The 14342-nt window shown below is 46.6% G+C and overlaps 2 protein-coding genes across 2 annotated transcripts in view; both read right to left on the bottom strand.

Annotated features, from left to right (window-relative positions):
- The window catches only part of LOC137095995 (zinc finger and SCAN domain-containing protein 2-like), a 49181-nt gene that overhangs the window by 17777 nt on the left and 17062 nt on the right, over positions 1 to 14342 (bottom strand). The gene's annotated exons all lie outside the window — the stretch shown is intronic.
- On the bottom strand, positions 1458 to 13906 carry LOC137095992 (zinc finger protein 665-like). Its single transcript, XM_067463273.1, has 2 exons — positions 13871 to 13906; positions 1458 to 4379 (listed from the first exon to the last, which is right to left on the bottom strand). The coding sequence occupies exon 2, from the start codon at positions 4092 to 4094 to the stop codon at positions 2697 to 2699; it is 1398 nt and encodes a 465-aa protein (XP_067319374.1). The 5' UTR covers positions 4095 to 4379; positions 13871 to 13906; the 3' UTR covers positions 1458 to 2696.

Raw genomic sequence — 14342 nt, 5'->3', positions numbered from 1 at the left:
GGGCAACCCCACGTAGAGTGCGTTGCAGTAGTCTATTCGGGATGTAACAAGAGCGTGGACCACTGTGGCCAGATCAGACTTCCCAAGGGATCAGACTTCCCAAGGGAGATTATGGAGCTGAAGTCCAAAGACATAACTCTGGACTAATAATGTAGTAACACAGAAAGCTTTTTTACATTTTGGACACTGGGTTAATATATACCTGATCAACGGCTGCCATCAGAAGTGACCACTACATGTTAAAGGGGTGGCAGATAATCCTAGAATCAAAGAGTTGGAAGAGACCTCCTGGGCCATCAACCAGTCCAACCCCATTCTGCCAAGAAGCAGGAATATTGCATTCAAATCATCCCTGACAGATGGCCATCCAGCCTCTGTTTAAAAGCCTCCAAAGAAGGAGCCTCCACCACACTCCCTCTGGGGCAGAAAGTTCCACTGCTGAACGGCTCTCACCGTCAGGAAGTTCTTCCTCATTTTCAGATGGAATCTCCTCTCTTGTAGTTTGAAGCCATTGTTCCATTGCGTCCTAGTCTCCAGGGAAGCAGAAAAAAAGCTTGCTCCCTCCTCCCTGTGACTTCCTCTCACATATTTATACACGGCTATCATATCCCCTCTCAATGCATATTTTCCTTGTTTCGTTCTAAATCCTTGTCTCCATGGATGAACATAAACACATGCAATCCCATGAGGAAGAAAGCCTTTCATTGCAAGGACTTGGGAGACCTCTTTGTCTTGGACTACAACTCCCAGGGTCCTCCAACTCCCATTCCAGGACTTTTTGTAGCGTTTATTGGGAGTTGTAGTCCAAGACAGCCATTCCTCCCACTCTCTGGAGCAGGGATTCCCAAACGATTCCTCCAAGATTTCTTGGACTTCAACACACTTCAGCTGCCTTGGTCCAAGATCAGGGATTGTGGGACATGGAGTGCCCAGGAAGTGGAAGGCCAGGGCTTGGGAAGGGAGGCTCCTGAAAAGAGACAATGCTTCCAGGGCTGGACAGCTCTTCCCACCAGGAAATGCTTCCTAAAGTTTAGGTGGAAGCTTCTTTCCTGCAATGTGAATCAGTTGCTTTATATTTTAGTCTCCAGAGAGGCAGGAAGAACTTGCCCTTTTCTCCTCAATGGGACATCCTTCCAAATAGTGGCTCTCTTGTCCCCTCGGCCTTTTCCCCTTCCAAACTAAACATCCCAGCTCCCTCAGCCATTCCCTATCGCCCTTCTCTGGAGACATTCCAGCATCTAAAAATCTTGCTTGAATTGTGCAGCCCAGAACTGGACGCAGGGTGATTCCAGGGGAGGTCTGATCCACGTCTAGAAGAGAGTGGGCTCAAACTTACCCGGATCTAGACCTCACCCTCCCATTGGGACAGCCTTGAATCACAATGGCTTCTTAAAGCTTATGTATCACACTTTTAAAAAACAGTGTTTATTCATTGACAAAAAATAAAAACAAAACAGTATGTTTATACAAATTATAATTTTGGTACATTTTTTAAGATACTACTTAACAACTATAAAGTGAACAAGGAGATACACCTTGCACAATAAGAACAAAACTGACAACAAACTCTAGTCTATAAGCCTCTCTCTCACTATATGATTTTTATCTCTATTTCTTTTAAATGCTGTTCTAAATACTTCATCAATTTAGTTAATTTGTTCATCTTGACTGATGGATGTGAATCTTCATCAGCCGTTGTCACCATTCTTTGTCTTCCATTCTCTGCAGTGAGGGAGATGTGCTGTGCATCCAAATGGACCCTTTGCCAAAGGTGAGGATTAAACAGTATAAAATATAAAGCAAGAGATCTCTATGTATCAATGTATAAGTGTTAAGCTGTTCAATAACTAAACCAATTATAGCACTGAATTACACAATGCATATATTACATACAGTAAGATTATTATTGTCTCAACACCATGGGCAAAATCTATATAAACATCAGTTATTCAATCAAGAAAAACATCTATAACAAACATTAAGCAATAAGTTCTCATTCACAACATGTTGTGAGTTCTCAACCAGAAGACAGCCCAGAATTTATAATCAACTATTCAGGATACAACGAAGTCCAGAAAAGGGTGACAGGGACATGGCTGGAGCCCAAAATTCTAACCGAGGGGCAACAGAGCCAAGACGGGAGAGGAGGGTATGAAGAGATGACCTTCTCTGCTACCAAAGAGCTCTTCTTCTTCAGAACCCTTTTCTCCAGAGATCTCAGCTGCTGCTCCTTTCAGCAAACCTCCACAGATCACCCTAGAAGCCTGTGATGGGTTTCTTATGGAGGAGGCGAGGGGAACCCCTTCGGAGCTTGTGCAATACGGAGAAAAATCCCCTTCTGAGTGAGACCTGCTCCCAGTAGCCGCCGACCAAGGCCACACAAACTAGTCCATGGTAGAGAGAGAGAGAGAGAGAGAGAGAGAGAGAGAGAGAGAGAGAGAGCCAAGTGCCGGCCTTCCTCTTTCCTTCCAATATTTTTTGAAAGAGAGCTCAGAAACTGAAAGGCAGGTCTCCTCTAGCGGCGCATGAGTTCCTTGATGTTTATTGTATGCTGAACATCCTCTAAAGCTCTTCCCACTTTCCGTGCATTTATATGGCTTCCCTACTATGTGGCTCCTTTGAAAGCAATGTAGATAGATTTGGAAGGAATCGAGATAGTTACTCTGCCTGAAACTTTCTCCACATTCTATGCACTTCTATGGCTTCTGTACTGAGTGAGTCATTTGGTGGGAACGTAGAGTGTCACTGCGACTGAAGCTCTTTCCACATTCCATGCATATATGTGGCTTCGCCCCTGTGTGGATCCTGTGATGGGAACGTAGAGTGCCACTCCAACTGAAGCTTTCTCCACATTCCATACATTTATATGGCTTCTCCCCTGTGTGGATCCTTTGATGGGAACGTAGAGTGCCGCTCTCACTGAAACTCTTTCCACATTCCACGCATTTGTGTGGCTTCTCCCCTGTGTGGATCCTTTGATGGGAACGTAGAGTGCTGCTCTCACTGAAACTCTTTCCACATTCCACGCATTTATATGGCTTCTCCCCTGTGTGGATCCTTTGATGGGAACGTAGAGTGCTGCTCTCACTGAAGCTCTTTCCACATTCCACGCATTTATGTGGCTTCTCCCCTGTGTGCTTCCTTTGATGGGACTGTAGATGGCCACTCTGACTGAATCTTTCTCCACATTCCATACATTTATGTGGCTTCTCCTCTGTGTGGATCCTTTGATGGGAACGTAGATTGCCACTCAGACTGAAGCTCTTTCCACATTCGCTGCATTTATGTGGCTTCTCCCCTGTGTGCATCCTTTCATGGGACTGTAGATGGCCACTCTGACTGAAACTTTCTCCACATTCCATACATTTATATGGCTTCTCCCCTGTGTGGATCCTTTGATGGGAACGCAGATTGCCACTCCGACTGAAGCTCTTTCCACATTCCACGCATTTATGTGGCTTCTCCCCTGTGTGGATCCTTTGATGGGACCGTAGATGGCCACTCTCACTGAAGCTCTTTCCACATTCCACGCATTTATGTGGCTTCTCCCCTGTGTGCATCCTTTGATGGGACTGTAGAGTGCCACTCTGACTGAAGCTCTTTCCACATTCCATGCATTTATGTGGCTTCTCCCCTGTGTGGATCCTTTGATGGGAACATAGAGTGTCACTCCGACTGAAGCATTTTCCACATTCCATACATTGATATGGCTTCTCCCCTGTGTGGATCCTTTGATGGGAATGTAGAGTGGCACTCTGACTGAAGCTTTCTCCACATTCCATGCATATATGTGGCTTCTCCCCTGTGTGGATCCTTTGATGGGACCGTAGATGGCCACTCTGACTGAAGCTTTCTCCACATTCCATGCATTTATGTGGTTTCTCCCCTGTGTGGGTCCTTTGATGGGAATATAGTTTGTCACTGCGACTGAAGCATTTTCCACATTCCATGCATTGATATGGCTTCTCCCCTGTGTGGATCCGTTCATGTATAGTAAGAGAACTTTTCCTATTAAATTGTTTTCCACACTCCATACACTGATGTAACTTCTGCCCTGTGACAGATCGAGGATAGGGAGGTAGAGGGCTTGCCATTCTTTTACATTTAGAATTCAAATATGATGCCAGATGTTCACAGATACAATCTCCTGAACAGCACAGTTTTTTTTATTGATGTAGCCTTCTGCTCGCTTTCCCAAACCTTTTTTCAGCACAATCTTATCCCCCTCTCTTAATTCCACAGGTATGTAGTGTGAAATGTATTTTTCTAGAACTTATTTTGTCTTGTTGTCATTGCTGTGTATCTTGAGGTCACTTTGGACTTACTCCTCGGGCAAAGCTCTCACAAGGTGTTCTTCGCAGAACTTGATCAGAAGTTACCTGCCAAACAAATGAGAGGAAAATCTCTTCAGGAGTTGAACGGGGAAAGATGTCATGGAACATGAAAAAGAAGTCATAGAATCATAGAATCAAAGAGTTGGAAGAGACCTCATAGGCCATGCAGTCCAACCTCTTGCCAAGAAGCAGGGATATTGCATTCAAATCACCCCTGTAGGAAATCAGCCACAGTGCTGTAGGAAACCCAGGGGAAGAGGGAAGGTGCCCATTGCCTGATGACAAATATTTTCAAAACTTGCCCAATAATGATCAATCCTTCCTCAGGTACAAAGGGGACGGTGCCCAAAGTTTCTCTATGTGTGATTTCTTACACTGCAAGGTGTTCAGGGAGGGGCCTTTCTCATTCTCAGCCAGGGGGGTCCTGGGCCTCTCTCAACTACAAACTCTTGAATCCTGCAGGGAACAGACATAGGATTTCAAAGGGGAAGCTGGCTTGCTGGATTATAATTAAAACCTGCTAATGAGAACTGAAAAAGTAAACTGTGATAAGAACTGTGACAATAATAAGAGATTTTTTTTACAATGTTAAGAAGGAAGTCAACACAAGGCTAACACCAATCATGAAGAATCAACATCTGACCAGGAAACTGAGATGGAGTCAACATATTCCACGATGGAAGATAGAACATATGCCCTCCAGTAGTTGCCACCTGCTCGTCCACAGAAAGCCATACCTGATAATCTAGAGCTGATGTGGTTGATCTAATGCAATTTTCTGAATCAGCACCCCAAATAACCCCCAAAACAGCCCCAAAATCCACGACAGTAAGAAAAAAAGGTTTTGGTTGGGCTGTTATTATCCGTAGATTTCATTAACATTCGTGTTAAAAAAAAGAAGGGGAGGGATCTGCTTTCCTATTACAACTCTTCTGTTTGACCATGGGAGATCATCCTAATAGTTCCTTTGGAGGACTCTCTCTCTCTCTCTCTCTCACTCTCCAACCACGCCAGGGAAGACCCCAGAAGGCGAGGGCAATGGTGCTGGCCTCCTTCCTTCCTTCCTTTCTCTCTCTTTCCTCCAACAGCATCACACCATTGATTATTGATTTCAAGCACTTCTATTCCGCCCTTCACACCCTGAAGGGGACTCCGGGCGGAGCACAATATACACATGGCAAACATTCAGTGCTGGGACAGGAATACATTATATGCATACATAAACATGAAAAACATTTGTCTCAACATTAAAATACACAGTTTAAAACGGTCTCAATCATCCGTGTCAAATCTAATCGGCCTGGTAAGTTTCTTATCGTTGCTTTATTACACTGTCCCAAAAGCTTGGTCCCTCAGCCAAGACTTTACCATCCCCCTGTTATTTTGCTACTGCTATGAATCCTAATGTAAATATCTGATATGCAGGACGTATTTCCATTGTTACAACCGGAACATAAAGCATAGTGATTAATCACAACAACAATTATGTAACTATATATTGTGAAATATTTATTTCTAATAACAAATCAATGGAATTTTGACTTCAAGCATGTCGTAGCATGGACAACAGTCTTAATATAAGAGCAGGGAACCCATGGATATGTTGATGATCAGCCTACTGGCCGAACTCCCGTGACCAACAGAAAATACTGGAGAGGTTTGGGGGAAATACCCTCAGGCACGTGGGAGCGGCAGTAGCTCCCCCAATCAAAGAGCATTCTGAATTGTCCCAAGCATGGAATTCCACCAAACTTGGCTTGCAGAACTCCCATAGATTCATCCTAGTTTGTGGCAGCCACACAAACAAAGAGCAACTACTTTCAAAGTAAGAGCCTCATAATTAATCAGGAAATCAAACTAGGAAAAGATTTTTGTCCTCAGCTATGGTTACAGCGTGTGATTCCAGGTGGGAAGGTCTGACCAAAGCAAGAGATCAGAAGAGGAGGACTTTATTATTGTTATTATGTTTATTTAGACACTGCTTTTGGTCTCCACAAGGAGACTGTGGGCCCTTCCAGACAGGCCCTATATCCCAGGATCAGGTCCCAGGTTTTCCAATTTAAGGTGGATTATGTGAGTCTGCACTGCCAGATAACCTGGGATAAACAGGAAACCTAGGATCAGATCCTGGGATATAGGGCCTGTCATACAACCCAGAATATCAAGGCAGATAATCCACAATATCTGCTTTGAACTGATTATCAGAGTCCACACTGCCAATAAACCAGTTCAGTGTGGATTTTATACAGCTGTGTGGAAAGGGCCAAAGCAGCTTACATTTCAAGACAATTCCAAATCTATTGTCGAAGGCTTTCATGGCTGGAATCACTAGGTTCTTGTGGGGTTTTTCGGGTTATAGGGCCATGTTCTAGAGGCATTTCTCCTGACGTTTCGCCTGCATCTATGGCAAGCATCCTCAGAGGTAGTGAGGTCTGTTGGAATTAGGACAATGGGTTTATATATCTGTGGAATGGTCGGGGTGGGGCAAGGAGCTCTTCTCTGCTGGAGCTAGGTGTGAATGTTTCAACTGACCACCTTCATTAGCATTTGAAGGCCTGCCTGAGCCTGGGAAAATCTCTTGCTGGGAGGTGTTAATCTGTGCCTGGTTGTTTCCTCTCTGTTGTTTTGCTGTTGTAATTTTAGAGTTTTTTAATACTGGTAGCCAGATTTTGTTCACCACCAAACGCAGCGCCCAGACACGCATCAAGGAACATGAAAGGCACTGCAGACTCCTTCAACCAGAGAAGTCAGCCTTGGCAGAGCACTCACTACCTTTGAGGACCTCACTACCTCTGAGGATGCTTGCCATAGATGCAGGCGAAATGTCAGGAGAAATGCCTCTAGAACATGGCCCTATAGCCCGAAAACCCCCACAAGAACCTAATTCCAAATCTAAAAATATACAAAACATTACAACAGAATTAAATATCACCGGTATTCTTGGGCTCTCCTTGTGTTTTGGACTTCAATCCCCACAATTCCCAACAGGCTACCGACCGGCTGTGTTCACAGCAGAGGACCAAGAGAGGAAGGAAAGGAACCCCAGGTTTTGAGGAGACGTCTTTCAAGATCTGCACTGGGTGGGCGTTGAAGGGGAGGGCATCCCATTATTGAGGAGACTGCAGAAGAGAAGGCCCTCTTCCTCCTCCTCACGCAGAACATGGCTCCCTTTGAGGAAAGGGCACCCCAACGAGGGGAAAGAACGTGCCCCCAAACATTCCTCACTACTCACAGACGTTATTCCAATGGGTTTTGGGGAGGTGGAAGATCCAGGGGACAGGCTCAGGATCCTGAATAAAAACAAGGGAGACTCACTGGGAAGCCAGACCTCCGTATCCACAGGTGTCCATGAGACACATCGCATTCCCATACATTCCATACATAAAGGGGGGAGGGAGCAGGCTTCCTTTCTGCTGCCCTGGAGACTAGGACGCCATGGAGCAATGGCTTCAGACTACAAGAAAGGAGATTCCACCTGAACATGAGGAAGAACTCCCCAACTGTGAGAGCGAGCTGTTCAGCAGTGGAACTCTCTTCCGGCCCCGGAGGGAGTGTGGTGGAGGCTCCTTCTATGGAGGCTTTTAAACAGAGGCTGGGTGGGCATCTCTTGGGGGTGCTTTGAATGTGAGTCTCCTGCTTCGTGGCAGAATGGATGGCCCATGAGGTCTTTTCCAACTCTAGGATTCCCAAAGGTTTCCTTCTGACATTAAGTCTGTGGGCTGGTCCTCATCTCCATTTCTAAGCTGAAGAGCCGGCGTTGTCCGTAGACACTTCCAAGGTCATGTGGCCACTGGCGCGGCTGCATGGAGTGCTGTTTCCTTCCCGCAGAAGTGGCACCTATTCATCTACTCACATCTGCATGTATTCCAATGGCAGAAATTGGGGTTAAGAGCGGGAGCTCACCGCACTCCCCAGATCCAAACTGCCAACCTTTAAGTCAGCAAGTTCAGCAGCTCAGCGGTTTAACCCGCTGCTCTAATTCTTAGACGGGCTTGGTTCAACCTCCGATTGCCTACTAAAACTGAATTACTGTGTTCTGAATGATCCATTTTGAAAAGTGTACTGTCAATATGAAGTCAATATGGAAATACTACTACTACTACTACTACTAATAATAATAATAATAATAATAATAATAATGTATATAAATAAAAATGTAATGTTTGTTTGTGGGATTAACATAACTCAAAAACCACTGGACTAATTGCCACCAAGTTTGGCCACAAGACACCTACTAACCCAAGGAGTGACCTTCACTTGGGAGTTGTAGTTGCTGGGATTTATAGTTCACCTACAATCAAAGAGCATTCTGAACTCCACCAATGACTCCCATGACCAACAGAAAACAGTAGAAGGGTTTGGTGAGCACTGACCTTGAGTTTGGGAGTTGCAGTTCACCTACATACAGAGAGCACTGTGGACTCAAACAATGATGGATCTGGACCAAACTTGGTACGAATATTCCATATGCCCAAATATGAACACAGATGAAATTTGGGGGAAATAGACCTTGACATTTGGGAGTTATAGTTACTGGGATTTATAGTTCACCTACAATCAAAGAGCATTCTGAACCCCACTAACGACAGAATTGGGCAAACTTCCCACACAGAACTCCCATGACCAACAGAAAATATTTATGGCCACCCAGTCCAACTCCCTTCAGCAGGGCAAGAAAACGTATTTATTTATTTATTTATTTATTTATTTATTATTACAATTAGCCAAACGCTTGTTCATAAAGCCAGGTCTCGACCTTCCTCCGGAATGCCAGCAGTGAGGGGGCCTGTCTGATGTCCACAGGTAGGGCGTTCCACAGCCGGGGGGCCACCACCGAGAACGCCCTGTCTCTCGTCCCCGCCAACCGCGCCTGCGATGCGGGCGGGACCGAGAGCAGGGCCTCCCCAGATGATCTTAATGTCCTAGTTGGTTCATAGGAGGAGACGCGTTCGGAGAGGTAAGTAGGGCCAGAACCGTTTAGGGCTTTATAGGCTAAAGCCAGCACCTTGAATTGTGCCCGGTAGCAGATTGGCAGCCAGTGGAGCTGGCGCAACAGAGGAGTGGTGTGCTCCCTGAGTGCCGCTCCTGTTAGCAACCTGGCTGCCGAACGTTGGACCATTTGAAGCTTCCGAGCAGTCTTCAAGGGCAACCCCACATAGAGAGCGTTGCAGTAGTCTAAGCAGGATGTAACCAGAGCGTGGACTACCGTGGCCAAGTCAGACTTCCCAAGGTACGGTCGCAGCTGGCGCACGAGTTTTAACTGTGCGAATGCTCCCCTGGTCACCGCCGAAACCTGGCGTTCCAGGCTCAGCGATGAGTCCAGGGTCACACCCAGACTGCGAACCTATGTCTTCAAGAGGATTGCGACCCCATCCAACACAGGTTGTAACCCTATACCCTGTTCGGCCTTGCGACTGACCAGGAGTACCTCTGTCTTGTCTGGATTCAATTTCAATTTGTTCGCCCTCATCCAGACCGTCACAGTGGCCAAGCACCGGTTCAGGACCTCGACAGCCTCCTTAGTAGCAGGTGGGAAGGAGTGACAGAGCTGGACATCATCTGCGTACAGATGACACCGTACCCCGAAACTCCGGATGATCTCACCCAGCGGCTTCATGTAGATGTTGAACAACATGGGAGACAGTATAGAGCCCTGAGGAACCCCACAAGACAACGGTTGTGGAGTTGAACAGGTGTCTTCCAATAACACCTTCTGAGACCGACCCTCTAGGAATGACTGGAGCCACTGCAAAACAGCGCCTCCAAGGCCCATCCCCGCGAGGCGTCCCAGAAGGATACCGTGGTCGACGGTATCGAAGGCCGCTGAGAGGTCCAGCAGCACCAACAGGGACACACTCCCCCTGTCGAGTTCCCGGCGCAGATCATCCACTAAGGCGACCAAGGCTGTCTCGGTACCATGTCCCGGCCTAAAGCCAGACTGTGCCGGATCTAGATAATCAGTGTCTACCAAGAATACCTGGAGTTGTGAGGCCACCACACGTTCCAAGACTTTGCCCAAGAAGGGGAGATTGGAAACTGGCCGATAGTTGTCGAATTGAGTGGGGTCCAGTGATGGTTTCTTCAACAGCGGTTTTATTATAGCTTGTTTTAAGCTCGCTGGAATGATGCCTTCCCGAAGGGAGGCATTAACCACCACCTTCACCCACTCGGCCAATCCCCCTCTGGCTTCTTTCAAAAGCCAGGATGGACAGGGGTCCAGGATGCATGTGGTAGGCCTCATTCCTCCAAATATCTTGTCCACATCCTCGGGTTTCACCAATTGAAATGAATCCAACGTAATCAAAGCCCTCCTGACAAAGAGCCATCCTGCCATAGATATAGATATGATTCACACACAGAGAGAGATATAGTATCCTAGATTTGAAAGGGACCCCTAAAGAAGGACAATGATATGTTGCAGAGTAGGCACACCAGACAATTTTGACATCAACACTGACAAAGATACAGCAAGAAATACTATTTGCCCGCAAGCATCAAGACATTACCTATATTAGAAACCAACACTTTCTCATTACTTTATTTTCCAGATCACCAGACTGGGCCACAGCAACGCCTGGCAGGGGACGGCTAGTCTATATAAATAAAAATGTAATGTTTGTTTGTGGGAATAACAGATCTCAAAAACCACTGGACGAATTGCCACCAAATTTGGCCACAAGACACCTACTAACAATTGATCTTATCATTTGGGAGTTGTAGTTGCTGGGATTTATAGTTCACCTACAATCAAAAAGCATTCTGAACCCCACCAACGATGGATTTGGAGCAAACTTCCCACACAGAACCCCCAAGACTAACAGAAAATACTTAAGGCCACCCAGTCCAATTCCCTTCTTCACCAGGGCAAGAGAACGTCATCAAAGCCCTCCTGACAAAGAGCTATCGAGCCATAGAGATAGATAGATATGATTCACACACAGAGAGAGAGATAGAGTATCCTAGATTTGAAAGGACCAAGAGATGTTGCCTGTTCCAGAGGAGGCAAACCAGACACTCTCCACATCAACTCTGAGAAAGACACAGCAAGCATGTGGACAGTTTCAGCAGGGAGGAGGAGGAGGAGGCCATGAAAGTGGACAGGGTCTGGCTACCAGTATTGGAGGGCTCTACAATTACAACAGCACAACAACGGAGAGGAAACACTAGGTTCTTGTTGGTTTTTTCAGGCTATATGGCTATGTTCTAGAGGCATTTTCTCCTGACGTTTCGCCTGCATCTATGGCAAGCATCCTCAGAGGTAGTGAGGTCTGTTGGAAGTAGGAAAAAGGGTTTATATATCTGTGGAACGACCAGGGTGGGACAAAGGACTCTTTTCTGCTGGAGCTAGTTGTGAATGTTTCAACTGACCACCTTGATTAGCATTTGAAGGCCTGGCTGAGCCTGGGGGAATCTTTTGTTGAGACATGTTAAGCTGTGCCTGGTTGTTTCCTCTCTGCTGTTTTGCTGTTGCAATTTTAGAGTTTTTTAATACTGGTAGCCAGATTTTGTTCATTTTCATGGTCTCTTCCTTTCTGTTGAAATTGTCCACATGCTTGTGGATTTCAATGGCTTCTCTGTGTAGTCTGACATGGTGGTTGTTGGTGTGGTCCAGCATTTCTGTGTTCTCAAATAATATGCTGTGTCCATGCTGGTTCCTCAGGTGCTCTGCTATGGCTGACTTCTCTGGTTGAAGGAGTCTGCAGTGCCTTTCATGTCCCTTGATTCGTGTCTGGGCAATGCTGCTGGGTTTGGTGGTTCCCTATGTAGACTTGTCCACAGCTGCATGGTACACGGGAGACTCCTGCAGAGGTGAGTCTGTAAGCTAGTCTGTAAGCCTCTCACTCACTATATGACTTTCATCTCTATTTCCTTTAAATGCTGTTCTATACTTCATCATGCTTGTGGATTTCAATGGCTTCTCTGAGGAAACATCTAATCACCTCTCAACAAAAGTTTGCTCCAGGCACTGTCAGGCCATTATATGCTAATCAAGGTGGTCAGTTGAAACATTCCCACCTAGCTCCAGCAGACAAGAGTCCTTTGTCCCACCCTGGTCATTATTCCACAGATATATAAACCCCTTTTCCTACTTCCAACAGACCTCACTACCTCTAAGGATGCTTGCCATAGATGGAGGTGAAACGTCAGGAGAAAATGCCTCTAGAACATGGCCATATGGCCCGAGAAAACCTACAACCCAGGAAGAAATACCTTTTCCCCAGAAGCAGAAAGACAGGACAGGGATTAGAAACCAACAGTTTCTCATTGTATTGTCGAAGACTTTCATGGCTGGAATCACTAGGTTCTTGTGGGTTTTTTCGGGCTATAGAGCCATGTTCTAGAGGCATTTCTCCTGACGTTTTGCCTGCATCTATGGCAAGCATCCTCAGAGGTAGTGAGGTCGGTTGGAATTAGGACAATGGGTTTATATATCTGTGGAATGGCTGGGGTGGGGCAAGGAGCTCTTCCCTGCTGCAGTTAGGTGTGAATGTTTCAGTTGATCACCTTCATTAGCATTTGAAGGCCTGTCTGAGCCTGGGAAAATCTCTTGCTGGGAGGTGTTAATCTGTGCCTGGTTGTTTCCTCTCTGTTGTTTTGCTGTTGTAATTTTAGAGTTTTTTAATACTGGTAGCCAGATTTTGTTCACCACCAAACGCAGCGCCCAGACACGCATCAAGGAACATGAAAGGCACTGCAGACTCCTTCAACCAGAGAAGTCAGCCATAGCAGAGCACCTGATGAACCAGCCTGGACACAGCATATTATTTGAGAACACAGAAGTGCTGGACCACTCTCACAACCACCATGTCAGGCTACGCAGAGAAGCCATTGAAATCCACAAGCATGTGGACAATTTCAACAGAAAGGAGGAGACCATGAAAATGAACAAAATCTGGCTACCAGTTTTTAAAATCTCTAAAATTAGAACAGCAAAACAGCAGAGAGGAAACAACCAGGCACATCTTAACACCTCTCAACAAAAGATTTTCCCAGGCTCAGCCAGGCCTTCAAATGCTAATGAAGGTGGTCAGTTGAAACATTCACACCTAACTGCAGCAGGGAAGAGCTCTTTGCCCCACCCCAGCCATTCCACAGATATATAAACCCATTGTCCTATTTCCAACAGACCTCATTACCTCTGAGGATGCTTGCCATAGATGCAGGCGAAATGTCAGGAGAGAATGCCTCTAGATCATGGCTCCATAGCCCGAAAAAACCCACAAGAACCTAGTTTCTCATTGCTTTATTGTTTAGATCAGCAGACTGGGCCACAGCCACGCCTGGCAGGGGGACGCCTAGTAGTAGTAGTAGTAGTAGTAGTAGTAATACTAATAATAATCCTGTTTCTTTCTGGCCTGCCCCCCTCCTCAGGGCTCGAGGCCTCCCTCCCTCCCTCCCTCCCTAGGCCAAAGGAGAAGCCGAGGAGGCCCCAGGCCAGGCCAGGGAGGGGGAAGGAAGGAAGGAAGGAAGGAAGGAAGGAAGGAAGGAAGGAAGGAAGGAAGGAAGGAAGGAAGGAAGGAAGGAAGGGAGCTCACCTCCGGCGCCGAAGAGGGAGAAAGCCCCGAGAAGTTAGCGCCCGCCCTGCCTGCCCCCCCCTTCCTTCCTTCCTTCCTTCCGGAAGTGAGCTCAGAGGGAAGCGCGTCACCCTCCCCTCTCTTCCTGCCTCTCTGGGAAGCGGAGGCCTCCCTCTCGCTCTACTCCCGCCCGGCCTCAAGATGGCGCCCGCAGAGACGGTGCCCCAAGGAGGGCGGGGCTTAGCCTCCAAGCAGGAGGAGAGAGAGAGAGAGAGAGAGAGAGAGAGAGAGAAAGAGGCAGCCAGGCAACCAAGAGGCTGATTGAGTTGGCTTCTCCTTCCTTCCTTCCTTTTTTCCTTCCTCCCTCCCTTTCCCCTTTTTTCCTTTCCCCCTCCTTCCTCTCTTTTTCCTTCCTCCCTTTTCCCTTCCTTCCTTTTTCTTTCCTTCCTCCCTTTCCCCCTTCTTTCCTTTTCCCTTCCTTCCTCCCTTTTTT

The sequence above is a fragment of the Anolis sagrei genome, chromosome 2, assembly GCF_037176765.1.
Source record: "Anolis sagrei isolate rAnoSag1 chromosome 2, rAnoSag1.mat, whole genome shotgun sequence".
NCBI classification, from domain to species: Eukaryota; Metazoa; Chordata; class Lepidosauria; order Squamata; family Dactyloidae; genus Anolis; species Anolis sagrei.
This window is presented reverse-complemented; position numbering and strand designations above follow the sequence as displayed.

Bases quoted from the DNA above. Each gene is read 5' to 3' on its own strand.
- LOC137095992 (XM_067463273.1), bottom strand. From the start codon at position 4,094: ATGGCAAGCCCTCTACCTCCCTATCCTCGATCTGTCACAGGGCAGAAG.